The 22734-nt window shown below is 42.3% G+C and overlaps 1 protein-coding gene across 1 annotated transcript in view; it reads left to right on the top strand.

Moving 5' to 3' along the window:
- The first annotated feature begins 3180 nt into the window (after positions 1 to 3180).
- GPR176 (G protein-coupled receptor 176) overlaps positions 3181 to 22734 on the top strand; it is a 137763-nt gene continuing 118209 nt past the window's right edge. Inside the window, exon 1 of the mRNA XM_073552156.1 lies at positions 3181 to 3884. Within this exon, the coding sequence (XP_073408257.1) occupies positions 3689 to 3884 (196 nt within the window). The 5' untranslated portion in view covers positions 3181 to 3688. The remainder of the gene's footprint in view (positions 3885 to 22734) is intronic.

Below are 22734 nucleotides of genomic sequence, written 5' to 3'. Positions count from 1 at the left end.
ATTATTATTTTCATTTTTTTCTTTTCTACATATTTGTTATTTTATTATTTTTTCAATCATGATTTCATATATATACACATTTATTTTCCTTTTATTTATTTATATCTTATTTTTCCCCCTTTTTATTTATTATTTTTTGTTTTCTCGTCCTTTTTCATATATTCTTCATGGTACTTTATTCACTAATTAATAATGCACCTTATAATCATTCACTTATTTATTTTTTCTCTTTTTTCTTTTCCTTATTTATTTAATACATGTATAATTCTTAGTAGGACCTTGCTTTTCTTTGTATTATTTACCTTCCAGGACATGCGGGTCACCTGACATACGCCTACCAATGATAAGAGGGCCAGATAGTACGCGCGCTGGTGTCTGTGATCCAGGGGCCTCCACCTGCCGTGTCTACGTCCCTCGGCGCTGCGATATTCATTCGCAGCCTTGGGGATCACGTGGATTGGCTTGTCGGGACCTCCTGGTGACGTAAGATAGTGATGTGCGTCACGCAACACCCGCTCCCTCTCCCACTGGCTCCTATTTGCATAAATACCTTCCCTTCTATGGATGACGCCACCCCCTGAAGAAGGCAGACACAGAAACGTGCGTCGGGGTCTAGCGCATCCTGGGGATCCCGCACACATAAGGCACAAGGTACTGGGCATATTGCCGGACATGCTTATCTATAGCCAGAAATATTGATATATGCTATATTTAATATTGAGCTAATATCCTTAGTATTGGGCATGTCTGATTCCGACTATGTGTACTTTTGCTGAGTACTATATTTGCATATGTAAGGCACAAGTAATTGGGTATACCGTTGGACATGCTTTTTTTATAGCTACAAATATTGTTCTATCTGCCATTGAGCACATACTTCTATTACTGGGCGTGTCCGATTTCAATCATATGTATTAATTTCTAGCATTATAGTTGCTATTCAGCATATACCTTTAATATTGATTTTGTTGATTATAACTCATGCTAGTCATATATGGCTGCACGTTATAGCTACTCTTTTGAGTGTATTTGACATTTGCACCTGTAGCTTTACCAAAAAAACTTTTTTCTTGTGTCTTTATTCTTTTTTCTTTTTCTTTTTGCAATTTTGCACTTTGTACATATAATGTTCTTTTTGCACTAAATGATATTTGTGCCTATTTTATGAATTCTCTTTTAGCACTTTTAGCACTTTATATATGTTTACACATTATATGTAAATACCAATATATTAATTATCCTTTGGCTAGTCAAAATAATTTTTCTGTGATTACATCATACCTTACAAAGCCATACTATGTGCAATAGATTAGGTGCCATGTGATCCCCAGTGTTGCCCTTCTTTTGGTATTTTATTCCCACCCTCCTTTTTAGTGATTTTTTTTGTATTTTTTTAATTTCAATAAATAATAAATATTGTGTTAATGTTATTGGACGTTTCTTTCGTTTTTTTCTCGTCATGCAATTATTTATTATCCGATTGTCCTTTGTCGTTCCTATTTGTCCATTACCTAGGTTATACATATTTCTACATTAATGTACATTTTGTTTTGATATGCACTTTGACCTTGGTACTTTTGGTTCAGTTAGTTACTATGCCTGGGCAATGCTGGGCTCTTCAGCTAGTGTATTTATATATATATATACGAGATATATGTATGTACTGTATATATATATGTATGCATATGTCACGGCCCCCGTCGCGCCCCGCTGTACTTACCTGCCCGCTTCCGCACCGCAGCCTACCTCTCCCTGTCAGCTGCGGCGTCCTCCTGTGACCAGCCCGCGGACTGCGACGTCACTGCATGCTTTGCAGCTTTCCCTCTGCTTCTTGTGCTCTGGCGATGCCCTGACCTGGAAGCACCGCCGGACCAATGGGGGCCGCTCTCAAGGTATTTCAGGCCACCCTCCTGTAATGGAGATGCCTGATCGTCGTGTTCACACCCGCACGCTAGGCCCCCGTGCCCTTGCCCTGTGCTCTGTGCCCAGTTCTCACTTCTCCCTGTGCTTCTTCCTACAGCTTTGCTCCGTCCTGCCTGCCCTTGCCTGATTCCTGCCGTCCTACTCCGGTCCTGTGCCCTTGCTCCGTCCTGCCTGCCCGTGCCTGATTCCTGTCGTCTTACTCCGGTCCTGTGCCCTTGCTCCGTCCTGCCTGCCCGTGCCTGATTCCTCTTCTTCTACTCCAGTTCTCTGCCCTTGCTCCACTCTGCTGCCCGTGTCCGATTCCTGTCACCCTACTCCGGCCCTGTGCCCTGGCTCCGTCCCGTTGTCCTTCTCTATCTCCTGCTGTCCAATTCCAGTCTCACCACCCGAGCCCTACGCTGTCTTTGTGCTCATGGTACCAGTTACTCTGTCCTACTCCAGTCCATTCCGAGCCGCCCCTCTTGGTACCGGCTGCCGTGGCATTTGAACCCCTGGGCCTGCTCCTAACGGTCCCTGTATAGGGGTCGGCTCCACCTGGTTGCACGCCCGGGGACCCCTTGGTGCCACGGTCCAGAGGGTCCACTCCTGGAGTCCTGCCTCGCCTAGCAGAATGCTAACAGTATATATAGGGAGTGTGTGTGTCTGTAGATAAATCTAGGGACTATGTATAGAGAGGGTGTGTGTGTATGTAAGTATATGTACATAGGGAGTGCTTGTGTGTGTATAGAGTAAGTGTGTGTCTGTGTATAGATAGGGTGTGTATGTGTATGTGTATAGGGAGTGTGTGTGTATATACATCTAGGGAGTGTGTGGGTGTATGTACATGTGTATGTATGTATAGTGTGTGTACATGTGTATGTATGTATAGTGTGTACGCATGTATGTGAACGTGTCTGTGTGTGCATGCGTAATTGGAATGGGTATAAGCATGCACAGATACACCTGCATTTTATAACACAATATTGCTTGTCTGACTGGGGCAACAATCCAAAACATATCTACCATTAATAGAATATGTAGGTGACACAAAAGGAATATGGTCAGGAAAACTAAAACTAATTATGTGACATCTGTAAGCTTTACAATAAAATAAAAGGTTATTATTTAAGGATTCTGCTTTCGTCTGACACATTGGATTTCTCGTGACTCCCAAGGCATTTTGGGATTGCAGCTTCCTCATCACAGAAGGCAAAACAAAAAATCTGGAATGGAAGTATGTATACCCATGAATTGGAGCTAGCTGTAAGCAGCCTGCATGCTGTATGCAGACTCATATGATCACTGCCTTGCTTTTCTAGGTGGGAAGAGACATCATCTCAGCTAAAGGATTTTCTGCTTTTGTTCCTCAGGATCTGTCTTTGTGACTGATTCTACATTTTCTCCTTTCCAATCAGTATCACAGCCTGTAAGGACAAAAGAGAAGAGGAGAACTTGTGCTAGAGATTCAGAGAGGGACCAGAGAAGCTATGAGATTCAGGGTCAGCTGTTTCTCCCCACCTTCTCCTTCACAGGCGTCTGACATGTTCTTGTATTGGAGATGTTTGCTGGGGCTGAAGAGCAGAGAAAAAGGCTTGTGTTCCTCTTGCCATGCAAAGAGCCAGACAAGCTAAAGCAAAGATGCATTTTATGTGGACATGTCAGCTAATTATTCTGAGATGGGCGCACAGAGCCAGGGAACCTACAGAGCTATGGGCTTCAGACCCTTGATTCCTGGACCAACAGCTAGAGGAGAGCAAGTACAGCAAATGCAATAGGCAACAGAAGAATGGCCATGGGTTACAATGGCAGCTTGATCTTTAGAAATAGAAGCGAGATTGGAATTTTCCAGGCTGAAGCCTTTGAAATCAGGAACATATCTCATTCACAAGTCCTGTGGAGCAACCTCAGCAACAGTGATGGGCTGAGCTACAGACATTTTACCATAAGCGTCCAAGTAATCATTTTCATTGGGTCTCTGTTGGGTAAGTTCTGCATTCAAGATACAGAAATTGTTTCTCTAGATCTTAAATGTAATAGTTCTGTACATTATTATTATTTACTATGCTTTAGTTATATAGCACCATTAATTCCACAGCACTTTACAGACATTACCGGAACTGTCCCCATTGGGGCTCACAATATTAATTCCCTATCAGTATGTCTTTGGACTGTGGGAGGAAAACCACACAAACACGGGGAGAACATACAAACTCGTTGTAGATGTTGTCCTTGGTGGGATTTGAACCCAGGACTCCATCTAAATCATAAACATTAGGTAAGGTTAAATTTGTTGTCTCGGCCATAATTTAGGGTAAACTTTGTATTTCCATTCTTTGTCACTTGATATACCTACAATCAAAGTATTAAACTCATTTTTGTCAAAAATATGAAAAGGATGCACCTTGTTTTATAGGATATGGCATCAGAGAGACAAATGTTTAACATTGTATAATTAAAGGATAATTCATTGGCTAGAAAGGAGCATTAGCTTCTTTTACCTGTATTCCTTCCATTCCACACCATGTTTTCATAAATCCACTAAATATTTATGGATTATTATACACCATACTTACATCCATCAATATTTTGTTACTGGATTGCTGCAGTCTTCTGTTTCTAACCATTGCTGAGTCTAGAGATTTGTGACCAAGATTTCGGACAAGATTGTATAATAGACTTGCTGTAAAGTCATAAAGTCTGAATGTTCTCATTAAGGTACCTTAGGCTTTAGTAGAAAAACTAAATTGCTCCAATATCTTGTGTGTTGCCAACTGCTTGATCCTATTCCTACTTGACAATTTTACGGAATCTTTATCACACACATCAAAAAGACTTTCTGTAGCTACAGAATTAAACCTTTCTGGGGTTAAAAAGTGATCATCCTCCTGCTGGTTTCAGGTCTGAATCCAATCATACACCATATTGTCCACAGATCTGGTCAATCTTTTACTGGATCGGTATCAATCAAATATTATTGGGACAATCCAAATTTTCAATTGGAGAAAATGAGGTTGAACATGTCAGATGTCAACCTGCAAGGTATTTTGTTCCTTGGGAAGATGAGCTTATCACATTGTACTCATTGAAATAAAGATAATGGGCTGATCTGAGCATGTATTGTTATGTGGTGTTGGGAAGGATGGCTGTCAGCCAGATAGGCATTCAGCCAGAAGCTATCTTACTTGTACGGCTAGCATCACATGAATGGAAAATCAGATTTTTGGTCTGTATGGTACTCCCTTTGCTGGGCATCACAGAATCTTACAGAGTCGAGGCATCCATGTGTCGAAATCCAGATTAAATCATGGAAGCAAGGCTGAGGGAATACACTGTCTTTCTATAGCATAAAACCAGAAATGGCAAATATCTTGTGGCTCACATCCATAAAAGTTTTATTAGACTATTACACAACAAACATTTGGGTTGAAAAAAATAAAAGTTGTGCGCTGGTAAGTTACGAGACAATTTTCATTGGGTCTGGTGTGAATAAAAGCACCAATATCTTAAAGTAAATTTCATATGTATATTTGCTAAATGGGTTGTCCAGGCTTGGGGTTCAAGTCTGCATTCACACTATATGACTGCACACTTGTGAATCCTCACAGTGTGCACACAACGGTCTGTCAAGAATCTCTGGTGCCACCACCGTAAGCAGGCAGGCGTGGGACAACAAGTGATGTATTTGGATACATGCCATCACGTACCATCTAGACGTGCCTGACCTTGCTCAATATAAATAATTTGGGAGAGGCCGTACATATCTAGTCAGAATGTGGCCGGAAGTATGCAAATTGCATACATGTAGTCTCATGACTACACACTCCCAGCACTGAAGAAAACTGACAGCGCACACCGTGTGCTCTGTGATCATTCACAAGTGTGCAGTCACATTGAGTGACTGCAGACTTGAGCCCCAAGCTGAGACAAGCCCTTTAAGGTGGCATAATACCAATACGACAGCACATGGAACCACTGCGGCTTTGTATTACAACTTAATACAACTTAACTTAGAAATTTAAATACCTCAACACAACTAAAGTAAGAAGTGGTTTCTCCAAGTTTAATTCTCAAAGTGCCAGATTTAATGACTACAGTATTGCAGTCTCAGAACTCTTGACCCCTTCATCACAAGTGTCTTTTAGTACTTAGTAGAGCACCCCTGTCTGTTATTACCTTTGTAAACTTGATGCACAGCCAGACATCAACTTTTGAGAGCATTTCTGAAGAATTCCTCATTGACAATGATCTCCAGTTCAGTACTATTCTTAGGATTATGTGCTGTAACAACCTTCTGTAAAACCTATTAAAGATTTCCTATGGAATTCATGGCAGATGAATGACAGCCACTCCAGAATCTTCCAGTACTTCTGAAACCATGCCTTGCGGACATTGAGGTAAGCTTGGGATCATTGTTCAGTTGGAAGGTCCAATAAAACTTAGAGTTTCAGCTTCTTGACAGAAGGCATGATGTTTTATTCTAGGATCTCCTGATACTTTATTGAATCCATCTTGCCTTCCAAATGCTACATATTTCCAGTGCCAGAGGAAGCAAATATGACCCAGAGGATCACTGAGCCAATGCCATGCTCACTGTAGACAGAGGACATCGTATGCTTCATCATTCTTTTTCCTCCAGAGACAATGTTCATCCCTAGGTTAGAAAAGTTAGTTTTATTTCATCGCTCCACAGAACAGAATCCCAAAACTTCTGTGTCTTATTTGTATATGGCAGTTGAGTATTGGCAACAACTTTTTTTCTGCTTTTGGAGGTGTACATCTTGAAGTTCAGACATAGAGACCTTACTGTGCAAACTGAAATCTGAGTTCCTGGTGCCACCAAATCTTATTGTAGGACTTTTGCAATGACTAGAGGATTTTTGACCACCTGCCTCTTCAGAACTCTGATAGCTTCCCCTGTCTACCATGTCCAGGTAGTCTAGTCCGTGAAGAATACTTCTAAGACTACAGTTGTCATTAAATGTGGCATTTTGTGTTGAATTTGCATAAACCACTTGTTATATTATTTTTGTTGGGATGTTTAACCCCTTCACAACCAAGGGTGGTTTGCACGTTAACTCCCGGGCCAATTTTTAAAATTCTGACCACTGTCCCTTTATGAGGTAATAACTCTGAAACGCTTCCATGGATCCTGGTGATGCTGACATTGTTTTCTCGTGACATATTGTACTTCATGTTAGTGGTAATATTTCATTCAAATAACTTGCGTTTATTTGTGAAAAAAATGGAAATTTGGTGAAAATTTTTAAAATTTTGCAATTTTCCAACTTTGAATTTTTATGCCCTTAAATCACAGAGATACGGCACACAAAAAACTTAGTAAATAACATTTCCCACATGTTTACTTTATATAAGCACAATTTTGGAGCCAAAATTTTTTTTTGTTAGGAAGTTATAAGGGTTAAAAGTTGACCAGCGATTTCTCATTTTTGCAACACCATTTTATTTTTATGGACCACATCACATACGGGTCTATATGATAGAAAATACCCAAAAGTGACACCATTCTAAAAACTGCACCCCTTAAGGTGCTCAAAACCACATTCAAGAAGTTTATTAACCCTTCAGATGCGTCACAGGAATTTTTTTGAATATTTAAAACAAATGAATATTTAACTTTTTTTCACAAAAAAAAACTTCATGTTCAATTTTTTTTATTTTACCAAGGGTGACAGGAGAAATTGGACTACAAAAGTTATTGTGCAATTTGTCCTGAGTTTGCTGATACCTGATATGTGGGGTGGAACCACTGTTTCGGTGCATGGCAGAGCTCAGAATGGAAGGAGCGCCGTTTGACTTTTTCAATGCAAAATTGGCTGGAATTCAGATTGGACGCCATGTCACGTTTGGAGAGCCCCTGATGTACCTAAACAGTGGAAACCCCCCACAAGTGACCCCATTTTGGAAACTAGACCCCCCAAGGAACTTATCTAGATATGTGGTGAGAACTTTGAACCCACAAGGGCTTCACAGAAGTTTATAACGTACAGCGGTACAATTAAAAAATCATATTTTTTCCACAAAAATTATCTTTTCACCACCAATTTTTATTTTCCCAAGGGTAACAGGACCTAAAAGTTATTGTACAATTTGTCCTGAGTACGCTGATACCCCATATGTGGGTGTAAATGACTATTTGGGTGCATGGCAGAGCTCAGAAGGAAAGCAGCGCCATTTGACTTTTTTTGCTAGATTTGAGATCGGACACCATGTCGCGATTGGAAAACCCCTGATGTACCAAAACAGTGGAATCTCCCCACAAATGACACCATTTTGGAAACTAGACCCCCCAAGGAACTTATCTAGATGTGTGGTGAGCACTTTGAATCCACCAGTGCTTCACAGAAGTTTATAACGCCCGGGCGTGAAAATAAAAAAATTGTATTTTTTCCACAAACATGATCTTTTAGTCACCAATTTTTTCATTTTCCCAAGGGTACCAGGAGAAATTGGACCCCAAAAGTTGTTGTCCAATTTGTCCTGAGTACGCTGATACCCCATATGTGGGAGAAAACTACTGTATGGGCACATGTCAGGGCTCGGAAGGGAAGTAGTGACGTTTTGGAATGCAGACTTTGATGGAATGGTCTGCGGGTGTCACGTTGCCTTTGGAGAGCCCCTGATGTACCTAAACAGTGGAAACCCCCCACAAATGACACCATTTTGGTAACTAGACCCCATATGGAGCTTATCTAGATGTGTGGTGAGCACTTTGAACCCCCAAGGGCTTCACAGAAGTTTATAATGCCCGGGCATGAAAGTAAAAAAATCGTATTTTTTCCACAAACATGATCTTTTAGTCACCAATTTTTTTATTTTCCCAAAGGTACCAGGAGAAATTGGACCCCAAATGTTGTTGTCCAATTTGTCCTGAGTACGCTGATACCCCATATGTGGGAGAAAACTACTGTATGAGCACACGTCGGGGCTCGGAAGGGAAGTAGTGACGTTTTGGAATGCAGACTTTGATGGAATGGTCTGCGGGTGTCATGTTGCTTTTGGAGAGCCCCTGATGTACCTAAACAGTGGAAACCCCCCACAAGTGACCCCATTTTGGAAACTATACCCCCTAAGGAACTTATCTAGATGTGTGGTGAGCACTTTGAACCCCCCAGTGCTTCACAGAAGTTTATAACGACTGGGTGTGAAAGTAAAAAAATCGTATTTTTTCAACAAACATGATCTTTTAGTCCCCATTTTTTTTATTTTCCCAAGGGTAACAGGAGAAATTGGACCACAAAAGTTGTTGTCCAATTTGTCTTAGGTACGCTGATACCCCATATGTGGGATAAAACTACTGTACGGGCACACGTCGGGGCTCGGAAGGGAAGTAGTGACGTTTTGGAATGCAGACTTTGACGGAATGGTCAGCGGGTGTCATGTGTGTTTGGAGAGCCCCTGATATACCTAAACTATTGAAACTCACCACAAGTGACCCCATTTTGGAAACTAGACCCCCCACGGAACTTATCTAGATGTGTGGTGAGCACTTTGAACCCCCAAATGCTTCACAGAAGTTTATAACGCCCGGGCGTGAAAATAAAAAAATCATTATTTTCCACAAAAATGATATTTTACCCCCAATTTTTTAATTTCCTAAGGGTAACAGGAGAAATTGGACCCCAAAAGTTGTTTTGCAATTTGTCCTGAGTATGCTGATACCCTATATGTGGGGTAAAACACTGTTTGGGCGCATGGCAGAGCTTGGAAGGGAAGGAGCACCATTTGACTTTTTCAACGCAGAATTGGCTGGAATTGAGATCAGACGCCATGTTGCTTTTGGAGAGCACCTGATGTGCCCAAACAGTGGAAACCCCCAATTCTAACTCCAACCCGAACCCCAACACACCCCTAACCCTAATCTCAGCCCTATCTCTAGCCCTAGCCCTAACCCTAACCCTAGCCCTAATGGGAAAATGGAAATAAATACATTTTCTTTTAATTTTATTATTTTTCCCTAACTAAGGGGGTTTGATTTACTATTTATGGCGGTTTTCATTTTTGGCAGCTGTCACACGCTAAAAGACGTTTTTTATTGTAAAAATAGTTTTTACATCACCACATATTGAGAGCTATAATTTTCCATATTTTGACCCACAGAGTCATGTGAGGTCTTATTTTTTGCAGGACGAGTTGATGTTTTTATTGGTATCATTTTCGGGCATGTGACATCTTTTGATCACTTTTTATTCCGATTTTTGGGACGCAGAATGAACAAAAACCAGCATTTCATGAATTTCTTTTGGGGGGTGCGTTTACACCGTTCCGCCTGCGGTAAAATTGATAAAGCGCTTTTATTCTTCGGGTCAGTACGGTTACAGCGATACCTCATTTAGGTCATTTTTTTATGTTTTGGCGGTTTTATGCAATAAAAACAATTTTATATAAAAAATAATTATTTTTGCATTGCTTTATTTTGCGAGCTATAACTTTTTTATTTTTTGCTGATGATGCTGTATGGCAGCTCGTTTTTTTGTGGGACAAGATGATGTTTTCAGCGGTACCATGGATATTTATATGCGTCTTTTTGATCACGCGTTATTTGACTTTTTGTTCGGCGGTATGATAATAAATCATTATTTTTTGCTTCGTTTTTTATCTTTATTTTTTAAGGGGTTTGCTAAAGGGGTTAACTAATTGGACAGTTTTATAGGGCGGGTCGTTACGGACGCGGCGATACCAAATATGTGTACTTTTATTTTTTTTTTTTATTTCCAAAAAATGAATTTATTAGGGAAAATTTTTTTTTTTTAATTTATTTAGCGATTTTTTAAAAATTATTTTACACTTTTTTTTTTTTTACTTTATTACATTGTCCAAGGGGGGGCATAACTGTCCTGTGACAGATCGCTGATCTGTCACATCACAGATCACTGTGACAGATCAGCGACCTGTCACAGGCATAGACGCAGACTTCCTCATGCCTGCGCTTTGCAGGCACTGAGGAAGTCAGCTCCCTGCAGGCCCCCGGGGGTCCCCGTCGCCATCTTGGATCCGGGGAGTTGTAGGGAAAGATCAGCTCGGTCTGTGATTATAAATTACTACATGACAAGACCAAAAGCTTCTCCTAGAAAATTAGAGTCAACACCAAAGTACCTCAAGAATATCACGGAAAAGCCAGCACTACGATGAGAGACGGGGGTATGAATGATTTAACTTTGTAATAAAATGGCAACATACAGATAAGGTTCAAAAAAGATGAAGAAGCTGTGTTTTAAGTAAATCAAAGCACCCCACACTCAGTCATTTTATCCAAATATAACGTTTGAGGGCTGTGAAACCTTATTTAAAAAAAAAAGAGTCATAGCATAAGTGTTAGGCATCAGATTCCTGCAGCAACACAACAGGAATCCAGAGCCTCACATGCTGCTCTGCAGCAAGCCATTCCTGAGGCTAAGTCCCTCTGCTGCTCCACTGAGCATGCTCACGAGATGATCTCCATTTGAAGGTCAGGAGTCACGTGCTCAGGTCTTTCTCCAGATCTGATTGGTCCATCTCAGAGATCTGGAAGGTCCCGACAGCGCACGGCTATAAAAGGCCCGCATGGGCTCTCGGCCATGCGCTAGTATAGACTCTTCTTGCTAGATGTGTGAATGGCGATGGATGTAGGATTCTGGTGACTGACTTATTAAGATTCCCCGCCCTCTGATATTACACATTTGGATAGGGAACTAGAGAAAGAGTCAGCGCCAGTCAGTGGCAAACCTTAGACCACTTTGCACACCGCACCCCTACACTAGAGTCCAGTAGTGTCATGTCTCTCATGGCTCTATCGCATAGCGGATGTGTCTGCCGCCGCGTTGCATACAGCAGCATTTACCGGCGTCCTCAGTAGCGATGCCGCACGCACGGTAGGTCTAGACGGATGCCGTCCCCTGTCTTGGACCCGTGTCCTGTGACCTGATACCGTGTGTGCAATTTCGCTGAGAACTGTGAGTCTAACAGGCTCGGTGTTTATGTTACAACGCCTCTGTGAGTTAACAGAGTCCGCTCTGCGCACATCGGGTGACGTTGAACCCATGCGCATTATACCACCATATAGCGCATCTGCCATTGTCTAGCAGCGGTTTTAACACCTACTGCACGGTGTACCCAGGGCGGCGAACGCACTTTCTATTATTTTATATTTAGTGCGTTCCGCTGTCCCTAACATTATACTAGCGCCAGGGTCTGGCTAGTAATGGCGGACCAGCAGCAGCTTCTGTAGTACATTCGGCAGCTGGAGGGCAGGTTGGCTCCTCTCGAGAGTGTCACCTCAGCTGCGAAGTTTACTGAGGCTGCTGCCCAGGCAGTCACAGAGGCTGTCTCACGTGTGTCCATGTCCATGCCTGCACCGACAGTTTCCCGCCTCCCGTTGCCCGATAAATTTTCTGGCGACAGTGCCTCCTGCAGGGGTTTCGTGAGCCAGTGCTCCATCCAGCTTGAGTTACTGGCCGCATGATTCCCTACAGAACGGGCCAAGGTGGGGTTTCTCTTTTCCCTTCTGTTGGGCAGGGCGTTGGAGTGGGCCATGCCACTGTGGGAGCGTGGTGACCCAGAGGTTTGGACAGCTGCTCAGTTCCTAACATCTCTGAAGCAGGTCTTTTTGGGGCCACGGGTCACTCACGACACCTCTCTCCAGCTACTGGCATTAACACAGGGATCCCTCGGTCAGCCAGTATGCCGTCCGTTTACGGACACTGGCTTCCGAGCTGGAATGGCCAGAGAGAACCCTCATCCCTGTGTTCTGGAGAGGTTTGGCGGAGCATGTTAAGGATGCTCTATCTACCAGGGAGGTTCCCGTAAGTCTGGAAGAGCTGATTGCCATTTCTACCCGCATCGATCTCCGTTTTTCGGAGCGCGGGCTAAAGCGTGCTCAATCGGAAGGTTAGCTTGGCTCCCAACCTCCTTGAATCTCTAGAGCCACCCGAGCTTGAGAGTTTACCTCCAGAGCCCATGGAGGTGTCCCGCGCCGGCCTCAAGACACGTCCGGCACAAAACTCCACACGCTGGTACCAGTGTTGACAGTCTGGTCACCTGGTTAACAGGTGTTTGCAGCAGCCGAAAAAACAATCGCGTCCACTGGTAATTGGTGGAGGTCTATTCGCTATGGAGACCTTCTCCCCAAAACCGGCGCTCCTAGGGATGTTAGATAGTGGAGATTCCTCCTGGGAGGTAAAGGTCACGGCAGATTCCGGGGCAGAAGGGAACTTTATGTCCTCTTCCTTCGCCCAACAGCATGCTATCCCGTTGGTACCACTTCCTCACCCAGTGCCCATCAGGGTAGTCAATGGGTCGACCTTGTCATCCCAGATTACCCACCAGACAGCACCCCTTAGGCTCTCAATTTCACCATCTCATCAGGAGACGCTGTCCATGCGCATTATGCCAGAGAGCATCGATCAGGTGCTCCGCGGGGTTCCCTGGCTCCGTTGCCATTCCCCTCACATAGAGTGGTCCTCAGGGAGAATACTGGGATAGGGCAAAAACTGTGTTGGAAGATGCATGAGGGAAAGCATCCAAGTAGCCTCTGTGGAGTTGTCTGTGGATCTTTCCACGCCCCCTACTGGGAATCTGAAGACCGTGGCTCCGGTCATCTCTGGGTCAGTGCCGCCAGGCAAGACCTTTGTCCCACCTCACCTGCGGTCCAAGGTTCTTGCGTGGGCACACGCGTCCAGGGTGGGTGGTCACTTTGACTACAAGCAGACCACAAAACTCCCGGCAAGGTCTTATTGGTGGTTGCACAGGGCCCGGGACACTAAAAAATACATTCAGGGATGCGCCTCTTGTGCTCGGAGCAGCTCCTCTAAACAGAGGCCGGCTGGGTTACTGTATCCCTTGCCGGTGGCAGACCAGGCAATGGAGGTTCGCGACAGTCTGGGTCGCACCCCACATGTCACTCAAACCTCTAAAATGCGAATGAAGACGCCCGCCGACACACATCGGCGCCCCGCTCCAACTTCGGCTCCTGGCGACTTAGCCATCCCTGGCGCCTTCCACGTGTCCCTTCTCAAACCTGTTCACATGTCCCAGTTTTCCGAGTCATCTGCCGGGGCATCAGACTTGTCTTCGGATGAGCCTGAGGCCTACGCCTCTGTGGGACACAAGGTACGTGACGAAAAACTTTATTTGGTGGGTTGGAAGGCTCAGGATGGAGGGCGTCCTAGGAGGGGGGGTAATGTTAGATGTCGGATTCCTGCAGCGACACAACAGGAATCCAGAACCTCACATGCTGCTCTGCAGCAAGCCATTCCTGAGGCTAAGTCCCTCTGCTGCTCCACTGAGCATGCTCACGAGATGATCTCCCATTGGAGGTCAGGAGTCACGTGCTCAGGTCCTTCTCCAGATCTGATTGGTCCATCTCAGAGATCTGGAAGGTCCCGACAGCGCACGGCTATAAAAGGCCCGCATGGCCACTCGGCCATGCGCTAGTATAGACTCTTCTTGCTAGATGTGTGAATGGTGATGGATGTAGGATTCTGGTGACTGACTTATTAAGATTCCCCTCCCTCTGGTATTACGCATGTGGATAGGGCACTAGAGAAAGAGTCAGCGCCAGTCAGTGGCAAACCTTAGGCCACTCTGCACACCGCACCCCTACACTAGTGTCCGGTGGTGTCACGTCTCTCACGGCACTATCGCATAGCGGCTGTGTCTGCCGCCATGTTGCATTCAGCAGCATTTACCGGCGTCCACAGTAGCGACGCCGCACGCACGGTAGGTCTAGACGGACGCCGTCCCGTGTCTTGGACCCGTGTCCTGTGACCTGATACTGTGCGTGCAATTTCGCTGAGAACTGTGAGTCTAACAGGCTCAGTGTTTATGTTTATGTTACAGCGCCTCTGTGAGTTAACAAAGTCCGCTCTGCGCACATCGGGTGACGTTGAACCCTGCGCATTATACCGCCATATAGCGCGTCTGCCATTGTCTAGCAGCGGTTTTAACACCAACTAACGGTGGACCCTGGGCGGTGAACGCACTTTCAATTATTTTATATATAGTGCGTTCCGCCGTCCCTAACAATAAGTTGGTATACGTGCAATGTGAACCACCATTTCATAGATAAATCCCAAGAGAAACAAAACAATAATGAGCATATACCCTATAGTAAATAAATAAGTAAACAGCAATAGTACATGTATATAACAGAGTACCTAGCCAACACTATTCTGATAAAAAAACTAAGAGCCATCCCACTGTGATAAGGTGTACCCAATCAGGACGATCCTATCCTGTCTCTGGTATTTAAACCTTATGTACATTGAGGTCAGCTGACCCAAATTAAGAGCAAAGCAAGACAGGGGCCCAATTGTTCAGACACTCGTCCATGGGAAGATATATAGATGAAATGCCGAGCTCAGAAAGGTGGGTCATGCCCCTGTTAGTACAAAGGACAAAAATCTACAACAAAACCAAAGAAATGAGCATAAGATGGTGTATGCGCAAAGCTGTTTTTTAATTTATTTATTTTAAACAGCAGCACTTTTCAAACCTTGATCTATTTTTACAGTGTTTTTGTCAAGTTTGTAAAAAGGCTAAAAATTTATAGTTGAGTTTTTTAGCATTTTTTTTACTTCTTCTTTGACTTTATTCTTGTTAACGTGTTTATTTGTCCTCTAGAGAGTCCTTTTGGATAAGAAACATAAAAAAAAACATATGTAGAGCATGCATACTGGGCTTGTAATAGAAAAAAGTGGTAAAAAAATAAAAGCACAACAGAACAAATGTTTTCTTTCGTTTCTTTCGCAAAAAAAAAGTACTGTAGTTAAAAATAAAATAAATATGGTAAAAACTACAAAACTACACGTAAAATAACCTAAACATAAAAACATACATGCACATGTCAAGTATTTGGTGTAGAAATTTCCGTACCATTTCTGCATCTCTCGGCAGAAAAAATGCTGCGCAAAATAGGTGCATTTGCCTCATTTCTTACATGTGTTTTTGTTGCGTATTTACCCCACTCATTAGTCTGGATGAAATCTGCTGAAAGAATTGACATGCTGCAGATTTAAATCTGCACAAATTCCAAAAGTAAAAAATGAGCAACATCTGCATGAGACTTCAGTATTCTCATTCACTTTGCTGGCATCAGGAAACCATTCAGGTTCCATGACAAATCTGACATGTGTAAACAGGCCAAAACAGTGTTTTACTATGGCTAATGATAAAGACCCACAAAGCTTATAGTCCATTTTCTAAAAATGTCTTTTTAACCTTTGTTTTATGGTTGCAATACTCAGACTCCTTAATAAGACAAGCACAAGGGCAGAGTAATTTCTGCAAAACTGTCTCTTCAACTTTATTGAGTAGAACATTAAAAAAAAAAAAAAAAAACACTTGCAGTATTTTCACCAACAAGTGTCCATAGATTTCTTTAAAATCCAATGGTTTTAATGCATTAATCATGCTGCTGCTGGATGAGGAGAGCGACCTGCTACATCATGGGCCTGCCTGCCGTGCAGGCACACATTGCTCTGCCCTACTACTGGCATACACACTGAGGTCCTTTGCTCTACCCGCAGTAGGGAAGAGCAAAGTGCGCCTGCGCTGCAGACGATGCTACTACGCAGGCGTGAGACTTTGTTCAGCTATGTGGATGATGCAGGACAAGTCATCCACATCAATCAAAGACATATGGCAGCTTTAACTAGCAGAGAGGGGGAACATACACCACAAGGAGGACTCCCATTGGACTGGATCAGCCTCATTTAGATACAGCGCAGGACAAAATCAAATGGTATTTTTGGAGGTGTACAGGGGGAGTTGGGAGGCAATGTAATCATTTGTGAAATGTATAGCAACAGAAAAAAGTAATGGAATTCGTTGGAATACTAAAAAACTGGTGACAAGTTCCCTTTAAGAAAGTCCCTTTAACTGGTCAACAAGCTAAAATCTATATCTTCATGTGTCATTTATATTTCTGGTCTCCTAATATCAGGCAAAGGGACCTCTTGGTCCCCTACAGGCATGAGGAAGTAGGTACGAATGGTAATTCTGCACCCCGTAAAACTGTTGCTGCGTAAAAGTCACAGTAGAGGGATAATAAAACACAGTGGTGTCACAGAACAGGAAGAATAAATATAATGATGTCACCATACACAGATAAATAGATTAATATTTCTGTACAGGACTAATAAAGTTGGATGTCACAACATTGGAGTAATGACCAAAGTGAAATAACAGCACAAGAGTAAAATTGCAGCAATCTTGGCACCAGTCATCATGATTGTACAGCAAGAAACACAAAAAAGCAATAACACACACAGAGATGTCACAGAGATAATAGTTGAAGTGTTTTAATAAAAGGATAAGGTACACAGTAATGCCATACCGCACAGGTAACATTCATATCATATGAATTTTCACTTTGTACTTTTCTGTTCATTTTCTTGGTGTTGGCAGTGTTAGTAGTTTTATTACACTGCTGAAAATGACATTTCCCAGTGTGCAATTATTCTGTGTCGCACACTCCTTGGTCCCTGCTGTGATGAACATACTGTATTGCTCTTGCACAGAAGACACAACATTCAGAACAGATGATTTGAACCACATTTTCTCATTTGAGCAGTTACAGTACCTTGAAAAAGTATTCATACCTCGATCTTTTTCATATTTTTTCACATTACATCCATGTCATATACCAACACAAAGTAACAAGTATTTATGAAGTGTAAAGGAAATGATACATGACTTCCTAATTATTTTAAAAATGTCAATCTGAAAATTTTGACATACATTTGTAATCAATCTCTTGTACTCTGATAGATATAAAATCCTGAGTGACCAAAGTGACCAGAAGTCACATAATTAGTGACTGAGTGACCAGAAGTCACATAATTAGTAAATTAAGTTCACCTGTGATTAATTTATTCTCAGTATAACTACATATGTTCTGTGAAGGCCTCAGAGGTTTGTTTGAGAACATTAGGAGTCAAACAGCATCATGAAAACCAAGGAACACACCAGACAGGTCAGGGATAAAGTTGTGGAGAAGAGTAAAACAGGGTTAGTTTATAAAAATGATAGCCCAAGCTCTGACCCTCTCATGAAGCACTATTAAATTCATTATCTAAAAATGGAAGGAGTATGGCTCAACTGTAAACCTATCAAGACATGGCCGTCCACTTAAACTAGCATCCCAAGCAAGGAGAGCACTAATTAGAGAAGCAGTCAAGAGGCCCAATGGTCACCCAGATGAAGGTGCAGAAATCCACAGCTACCGTAGGAGAATCTGGCCACAGGACAAATATTAACCATACACTTCATAAATCTGGTGTTTCTGACAGCAAATCTTAAGAAGTCCCATTTGCAGTTTTCAAAAAGCCATGCAGTGGACACAGCTAGCATGTGAAAGGTGCTCTGGTGAAAGTAGAACTTTTTGGACTACATGCAAAACACTGTGTGGTGAAAAACTGAAAATGTACATCACCCTGAAAACACCATACCCACAGTCAAACATGGTGGTGGCAGCATCATGCTGCAAGGATGCTTCTCTTCAGCAGATGCAGGGAGGCTGTTTAGTGTTGATGGAAAGATGGATGGAGATAAATACAGGACATGAAAATATGCATGAAAAGGAGAGAGAAAGACACCATAAAGATTCTGTGGTTCAATATTATTAATTTTTTTAAATTTTGATTTCTGTTAACCCCTTAATGACTGCCAATACACCTTTTAGCAGCACTGACAAATAAAGGTATAGTACTCTCCAATGTCGGAAAATCTCAGGAGGTAGCCGAGACCCTGGAGAACATGATCAGGGCCGGTTATTACGGTCCCACGTCACTTGATCACAAAAAAAGTCTGATTTAAAATTAATTTCACTCTCCTCTGATGTGATGTAGCATATCAGAGAAGAGTGAAAAGGGTTCCCCCGAGACACCCCAATACCGTCGCCATCCCTGGACCTTTCTCCTGCCCTTCGTGTCATCTTCCTGGAAAAAAATGTGCAGTGCACCTGCCGAGATCTGCCAGCTGGCACCTGGAAGCAATATTTGTTCCTAATGGTTCCTTTTGATCACTATGATAGACCCTATGACAGTGATCAAAATAAAAAAATTGTAAATCAAATCCCCCTTTGTCACGCCCTTAGTTGCAAAAAAAATAAAAAATAAATTGTATTTTTTTCATTGTTTGCAGTATGGGTTGAAGTTAGATCTTGCACGAGTCTCGCACCTCAATACCCGGCACTGCCACCGGTGCTCAGAACCGGAGTGTGCGGCTGCATGTATTTCTATGCAGCTGAACGCTCCGGTCCAAGTGCCGGCGGGAGTGCCGAGAATTGAGGTGCGTCAAAACTAAAGGAACAAAAAAGCGCAATAGGGTCTTATCCGGGTTAATGCTGGAGAAGTAAATTAGATTATACTCACCCTTTTTAGGAGAGGTTCAGGCATGTAGGATCAGTAATCTGCTTGCTGCACGTCCAAAGGTCAGCTCTGCGACCGCTTACACATCAGATTTTGGAATAAATTCTCGGACTTTTGTGCGCTACCAGATAAATTCACCAATCCAATATTTAGGAGAAAGATTAATCCATTTATTGGGAAATAAATGGATTAATCTTTCTCCTAAATATTGGATTGGTGAATTTATCTGGTAGCGCACAAAAGTCCGAGAATTTATTCCGAGAATTGAGGTGCGAGACTCGAGCGAGTTTCTCGTAAAGTGTGACCCCGGCCTAATAAAGATTTTTTTCAATCTATAGATAGATAAATAGATATATCTATAGATAGATACATATATATGTAGATACATAGATATCTATAGATATTTTCTATAGATCTTTCTATCCACCTATCTATACCATATCTATCTATCCATCTACCTATCTATCCCATATCGATCTATCCATCTATCCATCTATCTGTCCATCCATCTATTTGTGCATCCATCTATCTGTCCATCCATCTATTTGTCTATCCATCTATCTGTCTATCCATCTGTCTAGCCATCTATCCGTCTATCCGTCTATCCATCTATCCATCTATCCGTCTATCCGTCTATCCGTCAATCCATCCATCTGTCTATCCATCCATCCATCTATCCCATATCTATCTGTGTATCCGTCTATCCATCTATCCATCTATCCGTCTATCCATCTATCCGTCTATCCATCTATCTGTCTATCCATCTATCTGTCTATCCATCTATCTGTCCATCCATCTATCTGTCCATCCATCTGTCCATCCATCTGTCTATCCATCTATCTGTCTATCCATCTATCTGTCTATCCATCTATCCGTCTATCCGTCTATCCATCCATCTGTCTATCCATCCATCTATCCCATATCTATCTGTATCCGTCTATCCATCTGTCTATCCATCTATCCATCTGTCTATCCATCTATCCGTCTATCCATCTATCTGTCTATCCATCTATCTGTCTATCCATCTGTCTATCCATCTATTCATCTATCCGTCTATCCATCTGTCTATCCATCTATCCATCTATCTGTCTATCCATCTATCTGTCTATCCATCTGTCTATCCATCTGTCTATCCATCTATTCATCTATCCGTCTATCCATCTATCCGTCTATCCATCTATCCGTCTATCCGTCTATCCATCTATCTGTCTATCCATCTATCTGTCTATCCATCTGTCTATCCATCTATTCATCTATCCGTCTATCCATCTGTCTATCCATCTATCCATCTATCTGTCTATCCATCTATCTGTCTATCCATCTGTCTATCCATCTGTCTATCCATCTATTCATCTATCCGTCTATCCATCTATCCGTCTATCCATCTATCCGTCTATCCGTCTATCCATCTATCTGTCTATCCATCCATCTGTCTATCCATCCATCTATCTATCCCATATCTATCTATCTGTCTATCCGTCTATCCAGCTATCTGTCTATCCAGCTACCTGTCTATCCATCTATCCGTCTATCCATCTGTCTATCCATCTATCCGTCTATCCATCTATCCGTCTATCCATCTATCTGTCCATCCATCTATCTATCCCATATCTATCTATCTGTCTATCTATCTGTCTGTCTATCTGTGTGTGTAATGGAGTGTGGGTTGGACAAATGTTAAAGAGGAGGATGGAACAGAAATGACATCACAAAAAAGCAGGAAAATCAGCATGAAAAACGTGGGGATTTTAACTTGCATTTTCTGCCAAGAGGTGCAGATTCTGTGCAGAAAGTTCTGCAGGCAAATCTGCAACATGTGTACACACATCTTTATAACCTCATAAAGTGACAGTGGTCAGAATTGTAAAAATTGCCTCATCCTCCCTTGCTAACATCACAGTGGCTGTTTGGGAGGAGAAATATGTGTTCACTGAGGAAAATTCCTCCATGAATTCCATTTAATTTTATGGGAGATATATAGATGACATAGTCATGATATGGAAAGGAGGAAATCAAAAAGCAATAGCTTTTGTTGACTATTTGAACACAAATAATTTTAATTTGACTTTTACATATTGTCTCTCGGCGCATAAAGTCAATTATCTGGATATAACATTAAGGTCGGGGGAGCGAGTCTCTCACATCAATACCCAGCACTGACACCGGCACTCGGACCGGAGTGTGCAACTCCCGCGAGTTTCTCGCATCACACTTGCAAGTCTGACCCCGGCCTAATAGGCAGTATTCCAACGGGAACTGTGACAATTTACCTTTACAAGAATCTATCAATACTAACAGTATTTTAGAATCCTATTCATGCCATGCTAAACATGTAATTAATAACATTCCCCTAGGAGAACTTATAAGAACGAACAGAAACTGCTCCTCCTCGGCTATATTCAATATAGAAGCTGATCAGGTACTGAATAGGTTAAAACACAGAGGCTGTCCCAATTGGTTCCCACAAAAAGCAAAAAAAAAAGTGAATAAAATTAACAGAGCAAAATAATGGAAAAAGAAAATAGTGTGACACGCTCTGCAACTAATAACAATTGCATTAAAAATGCCCCGATAACCTTTTCAATTAATTACAGTCTACAGTATAATAAAATTCTAGATATTAATAAGAAATATATACCGGTACCTAATTTATATCAGAATAAAAAACTTGTGGAAATATTGAAAGATTCGTGAATTTGTTTCTCTGCCAAAAAAGAACCTACTTTAGGAGGAATTCTTCCTCCCAGTTTCTTTAGTAATGATCATAACTGTACTAATGAGACATGGCTCAATTTCAGGGGCTTCTACAAATACGGCTCTCACTCACAGAGTTGTATATAGGCTTTCTGGCACCTGGGGCAAGAATTCGGTTCGGCTCCCCCTTCCCAGTACATATGTGATTTCCAGGCTTAGACTGAAGTCACACTAGAGAGAAATGCAGACAAGTGGTTTGCGAGAAAAAAAATCGCATAGCACTCGGACCAATGTTAATCTATGGCAATTTGCACTGTATTATGGCCGAGACTCGCCAATGCAAGTCTATGTGTGCAAGAAAAAAAAACAGATTACACACGGACCATGCATCTGACTGGCGAGAAATACGCACCGGTGTCCTTTAGAAAAGTCGGCAATTCAGTGCGCTGTACAGTAAAATCACACTGACATGTTAAAATAGAATAGATAGAATACATGTTGTGGTGCAGTGATCACTATGTCCGCTAGGGGCGCTGTGTGGGGGCCTACAGTCATATCCATTGTGGTAATGGGTATAGGAGGCTGAAGGATCGTTATGTATCTCAAGGTAGGTGGCCTTGAGATGAAGGCTTGCTTATGTGCTGATCAGCAGAGACACTGCTGAGCTGTTGTTACACTGTGTCAGCGAGAGCTATCTACAAATTCACCCAGGGGTATGTTTAAGAGTGTCATAATAAAGTATATTTGTGGCTGTGTGTAATAGGACCTTTAG

Source organism: Dendrobates tinctorius, unplaced genomic scaffold (genome assembly GCF_039654945.1).
Source record: "Dendrobates tinctorius isolate UK_male_01 unplaced genomic scaffold, ASM3965494v1 ptg000186l, whole genome shotgun sequence".
In the NCBI taxonomy this organism is placed as follows: domain Eukaryota; kingdom Metazoa; phylum Chordata; class Amphibia; order Anura; family Dendrobatidae; genus Dendrobates; species Dendrobates tinctorius.
The sequence above is the reverse complement of the archived record's forward strand: the minus strand, read 5'-3'. Positions and strand labels throughout refer to the sequence as shown.